Below are 6,192 nucleotides of genomic sequence, written 5' to 3' on the forward strand. Positions count from 1 at the left end.
CTCTTATCCTTTAAAATAAGTGATTAATTTTCAAGTTTGTTATGGGGAAGTTATAACTAGTAATTGGATTAACTAGTAATACAACTAACAAAGTTGTTCTAGAAAGGAATGTTTTCCACGTAAACATCCCACAAAGATTTATGTATAAATAGGCTGAAAGAAGCCACTGTTTAATTAAAATTCTCCAATAACTTGTAGAGATTGCTAGATTGACTTTCCCACCCAATTTGATGTCATGCTTGCCGGAAGTTTAAATTATTTGGTGCCACAACTGAAAAAAGAAACAATCAATTTATTGATACTTTGAAAACTGATTGTTTTTCATAGTTTAACAATCTGACTTTTATTCTATCTTAATTATTTGAAGTAGACACTTTTNTTTTNTTATGATATGTTTGGTCTTGTCTTGTGGTCAAAAGCTGTTTTATGCATTTGTATTCTTGTGGGTCCTTTTCTCTGTTGCTTATGATAATAACATGTTGCTTCCAGAAAGATAATGTAGCTAATCAGCACGAACACATAGTCCACCTGTTCGCAAATGAGCAATCTCGTCTTAGAATTCCAGATGAAGCTGAACCTGTAAGTTTTTATTTTTTATTTTCAAGTTTGAGGGATTTATATATTGTTCTGTTGTATTGATAAATATGGGTGATGGGTCTGGAAATTTTGTAAGCCATGGTGAAAAGTGATATGATTATTTTCTTGTTGAGGGCTCTGAGAAAATGGTAAATGATATTTCCTGAATATTTTTTGTATTTATTCCACGTTCACGGGTCACTTGGACCAGATNTGGAACAATATAAAATTTGATCCTATGGATTTTTATTGGTTTATAGTTCTTTTAAAAGTATTTCAATATCTAAATCGAACCAACACTATTTGAGATGTGTCTCAAAGTATATGAAGAATAAGTTTTAAAAGATTTTATTTGAAATTTACAAAATAATTATCAAGTAACCTTGTGTATATATGGATACCTGCATGTATAACATGTATCAAGGTGGGTAATGGGCTGATTTTTACAGACAGNATCAATAACTGTGAGGGAGAGAATTGAAATTTTGTTGAAGTGGGTAATTTGGTCATTCAATATTAAGTGAAAAACTGACCTTTAATATATGTCTCAAAGTAATATAATACATTGGAGTGGGTATCGGTTGCAATATGACTAAAGTATGGGGTGTTAGAGTGAGTTGAAAAACTTGAATATTAGACTTCCAAATGGTTCCATGAAGGGAAAATATTCTGCTCAAATAAATTGATAAGGAAAATTGTAAACCGACTCACAAGAATATGTGCATATAGGATTAGTAATTNTAATTGATAATCCTTTTTTTAACAGATTTGTCTCACAGATGCTGACTAGCATTTTTGTATGTTTCTTTTCTTTACTTGTCTATTTTGTTTTTAATCCAGAAATTGGATGAAGCTGCTGTACAGGCAGTATTCCTCAAGGCCCTTCAGAATTACATTAGCTGGTGTAATTATTTATGTATTCAGCCTGTTTGGAGCAGGTACTATTATTATCCTTTCTTTGTTTTAAATCTATTTGGTATTTACCAGTCTATGGTTGCTAAGATTGGATGAGGGTCTAATGGTTCTTGTTCAGTTTGGAGGCTCTCAGTAAAGAGAAGAAAATATTATATGTTTCTTTGTACTTCCTAATATGGGGTGAAGCTGCAAATATCAGGTTTCTAGCAGAATGCTTGTGCTACATATTCCATCATGTAAGTTTGGTGAACAAGTTGAGTCAGCTTTTTTGTTGGTTCTTTAAAGATTTTGCCTGAGTTAAATTTTGTTGAATAGGTATTTTTTTATGAACCTCTACCCATGATGTAAAAGTACTTACGTTTTTGAATTGGTAGTTAGAAGAACTATGTATGATGTCCAATATATCTCTTATGCCTAATAATACTATTCTATGAACCAAACAAAGGTTTTCTTAGTTAAAAGGATACGATTAACAACATTTATAAAAATTATGCTCTTGTTCTTGAGGAACGTAGAATCTTAAAAAGAAAAAATGTTTTTGTTTTTGATAACTCTGAACAAAAGCTGGATCCTATAAAAAGAGTCTTTTAACAATTCACCTTAAAACAAATAACTGTTTATAATTCTAACAACCTAATTCCCAATTATATAAAAACACAATATACTACGTTGTGTACTAAAACAATATTATTACAGGTATACTTGCCTATTAAGTTAACTATTATTTCCATTAGTATTCTACCTTTAAGTTTAAATAACACCCTAACCCAAACGCGGATGCCGGTTTTTGACTTCTTTTCCTTTTCTTTTAACTTTGTTATTCTATCTCTTATTCCTCTCATGCTTTTCAAACAAACAAAGCTCAAAGACCTCTTTTCAAACCAATGAAGCCCAAAGACCACTTTTTATTGATCAGTGTGCTTTGGAACCCTACATCTAGGGCTTTTTAGGTTTGTTGCCTTTAGGGTTTAGGGTTTAGAGTTTAGGATTTAGGGTTTAGGGTTTAGGGTTAGGTTCAGTTGGTTTAGGTTGGGTTTGAATGGGTTGGGTTGGGTTCGATGAGATTCAGGGTTGGTTTGGGTTGGGTTCGGTTCAGTTTGGGGTTCGATTCGATTGGGTTGGGTTGGGCTAAGTCGAGTTGGGTTAGGTTCGGGGTTGGTTTTGATTCGGTTGGGTGTGGTGGGGTTTGGGATTAAGTTGGGTTGGGTTGAGTTCGATTCGGTTGGGTTCGATTGAATGGGGTTGGGTTTGTTGCGTTGGGTTCAGTGGGGTTCTGGGTTGGGTTAGGTTGGGTTGGGTTCAGGGTATGGTTAGATTCAGTTAGGTTCGGTTGGCTCGATTTGAGTCGTTTTTGTTTTTTGGATAAGTTTGGGTGGGGTTCGGTTCGTTTTGGTTGGGTTGCGTTGGGTTGGGTTGAGTTGGATTGGGTTGGGTTGGATTGGGTTGGGTTTGGGTGGGTTCGGTTGGTTTCGGTTACGTTAGGTTGGGCTGGGATCGATAGGTTTGGGTTGGGTTGGTTTGGCTTCTGTTGGGTTCGGTTGTGTTGGGTTGGGTTGGGTTGCGTTCGATTGGGTTTGGTTGGGTTCAGTTGTGTTGGGTTAGGTTCGATTGGGTTTGGTTGGGTTGGGTTGGGTTTGGTTTGGTTCGGTTGGGTTAGGTTCGATTGGGTTGGGTCTTTTTTGGTTGGGTTCGATTAGGTTGTGTAAGGTCGATTGGTTAGTGTTGGGTTGGGTTAGGTTGAGTTGGGTTTGGTTTGGTTGGTTTCGGTTTGGTTGGGTTGGGTTTGGCTGGGTTTGTTTCAGTTGGGTTGGGTTCGGTTGTGTTGGGTTGGGTTCAGTTGGATTTAGTTGGGTTGGGTTAGGTTGTGTTGGGTTGGGTTCGGTTGGGTACAGTTGGGTTCGGTTTGGTTGGGTTTGGTTCGGTTGGCTTGTGTTGGGTTCAGTTGGGTTTTGTTTGGTTTAGTTGGGTTGGGTTGGTTTTGGTTGGGTTGGGTTGGGTTGGGTTAGATTTAGTTGGGTTGGGTTGGGTTAGATTTGGTTGGGTTGGGTTGGGTTTGGTTCAGTTCTGTTGGGTTATGTTTGACTGGTTTCATTTGGGTTGGGTTGGGTTTGGTTTGATTGGGTTGGGTTGGGTTGGGTTGGGTTGGGTTAGGTTGGGTTGGGTTGGGTTGGGATTGGTTGGGTTAGGTTCGGTTCTGTTCGGTTGGGTTAGGTTCGGTTCTGTTCGGTTGGGTTGGTTCTGTTCGGTTGGGTTCGATTAGGTTCAATATTTTTGGGTTATGTTCGGTTGGGTTAGGTTGGTTTGGGTTCGTTGTTGGGGCAACTTATCGTTGGGTGAACTTATCGTTGGGTGAACTAATCGTGGGAGAAATTATCGTGAGTGAACTTATAGTAGGTGAACTTATCGGTTGGTGAGCTTATCGTTTGGTAAAGTTATGTTTTTGTGAAATCATCATTTGGTGAAGTTATCGTTTGTAGAACTTATCGTTTCGTGAACTTATCTTCGGTTGAACTTATCGTTGGTTGAACTTATCGTGGGTGAACCTACCGTTGGTGAACTTATTGTGATGAACCTATCGTGCGTGAACTTATCGTGTGTGATCTTATTGTGGATGATCTTATTGTGGGTGATCTTATCGTGAGTGAAGTTTCTGTGAGTAAACTTATCGTTGGATAACTTATCGTGGGTAAACTTATCGTTGGGTGAACTTATCGTTTGGTAAACTTATTCTTTGGCGAACTAATCGTTTGGTGAAATTCTCGTTTTGTTATCATATGGTTTGGTGAAGTTATGGTTTGGTGAAGTTATGGTTTGGTGAACTTATCGTTGGGTGAACTTATCGTGCGTGAACTTTTCGTGGGTGAACTTATCGTGGGTGAACTTTTTGTGGGTGACCTTATCGTGGGTGAACTTAATGTGAGTAAACTTATCGTTGGGTGAACTTATCGTAGGTGAATTTATCGTGAGTGAAATTTTCGATGGTGAACTTATCGTAGGTAAACTTATAGTGGGTGAACTTATCGTGGTGAACTTATCGTGGGTTAATTTATCTTGGGTGAACTTATCTTGGGTGAGCTTATCGTGGGTGAACTTATCGTGGATGAATTATACGTTGGAAGAACGTATCATGGGTGAACTTATCGTGGGTGAACTTATCGTGGGTGAACCTATCGTGTGTGAACTTCTCGTGGGAGAACTTATCATGAGTGAACTTGTTGTTGGGTGAACTTTTCGTGGGTGAACTTATCGTGCCTGAACTTATCGTGGGTAAATTATCGTGGGTAATCTTATCGTGGGTGATCTTATAGTGGGTGATTTTATTGTGGGTAATCTTATCGTGGGTGATCTTATGTGCGTGATTTTATTGTCGGTGATCTTATCGTGGGTGATTTTATTGTGGGTNTTATCGTGGGTGATTTTATTGTGGGTAATCTTATCTTGGGTGATCTTATAGTGGGTGATTTTATCGTGGGTAATCTTATCGTGGGTGAACTTATCGTGGTTGATCTTATTCTGGATGATCTTATCGTGAGTGAACCTATTCTGGGTTAACTTATCGTGGGTGAACTTATCGTTTATAGAAGTTATTGTTGGGTGAACTTATTGTTGGGTGAATTTTTGTTGGGTGAACTTATTGTTAGGTGAACTTATCGTTATGCAAACTTTTTTGGCCTACGCTTAACCCGATCCCTCGGCGAAAAGAGCCTATTATTAATTCCTGGCATGCTATCCCTAGCCTCCCCTAGCAATTAATAACGCATTATAGAACATAAGTAAAAACAATTGATCGTCCTACCCCTATCCCTAGGTGGTATTGCTTAATGAAGGAATTACTCACCAGTTCATGACATTACTGTATGTCCCCGTATCGTGGGTGATTTAATCGTGGGTCATGTTATTGTGGGTGATCTTATATTGGGTGATATTATCGTGGGTGAACTTATCGTGTGTGATTTTATTGTAGGTAATCTTATCGTGGGTGATCTTATAGCGGGTGATTTTATCGTGGGTGATCTTATAGTGGGCGATTTTATCGTGGGTCATCTTATCGTGGGTGATCTAATAGTGGGTCACTTTATCGTGGGTAATCTTATCGTGGGTAATCTTATAGTGAGTGATTTTATTGTGGGTGTTCTTATCGTGGGTGATTTTATCGTGGGTCATCTTATCGTGGGTGATCTTATAGTGGGTGATTTTATCGTGGGCAATCTTATCGTGGGTGGTGGGTGATCTTATTGTGAGTGATTTTATCGTGGGTAATCTTATCGTGGATGATCTTATAGTGGGTTTATCGTGGGTGAACTTAACGTGGGTGATTTTATTGTGGGTAATCTTATTGTGGGTAATCTTATAGTGGGTGATCTTATAGTGGGTGATTTTATCGTGGGTATTCTTTTCGTGGGTGATCTTATAGTGGGTGATTTAATCGACAGGGAACTTATCGTGGGTGATTTTATTGCGGGTAATCTTATCGTGGGTGATTTTATAGTGGGTTATTTTATCGTGGGTGGTCTTATCCTGGGTGATTTTATCGTTGGTCATCTTATCGTAGGTGATCTTATAGTGGGTGATTTTATCGTGGGAGAACTTATCGTGGGTGATTTTATTGTGGGTAATCTTATCGTGGGTGATCTTATAGTGGGTGATTTTACCGTGGGTGATCTTATCGTGGGTGATTTTATCGTGGGTCATCTTATCTTG

The 6,192-nt window shown here is 38.4% G+C and overlaps 1 protein-coding gene across 1 annotated transcript in view; it reads left to right on the top strand.

Moving 5' to 3' along the window:
- The window catches only part of LOC106779149 (callose synthase 9-like), a 3,133-nt gene extending 1,256 nt beyond the window's left edge, over positions 1-1,877 (top strand). The window contains exons 2-4 of the mRNA XM_014667202.2: positions 490-579; positions 1,417-1,514; positions 1,610-1,877. Of these exons, the coding sequence (XP_014522688.1) occupies positions 490-579; positions 1,417-1,514; positions 1,610-1,787 (366 nt within the window). The 3' untranslated portion in view covers positions 1,788-1,877. The remainder of the gene's footprint in view (positions 1-489; positions 580-1,416; positions 1,515-1,609) is intronic.
- The last annotated feature ends 4,315 nt before the right edge of the window (positions 1,878-6,192 follow it).

This window comes from Vigna radiata, unplaced genomic scaffold (assembly GCF_000741045.1).
Source record: "Vigna radiata var. radiata cultivar VC1973A unplaced genomic scaffold, Vradiata_ver6 scaffold_609, whole genome shotgun sequence".
Classification (NCBI taxonomy): domain Eukaryota; kingdom Viridiplantae; phylum Streptophyta; class Magnoliopsida; order Fabales; family Fabaceae; genus Vigna; species Vigna radiata.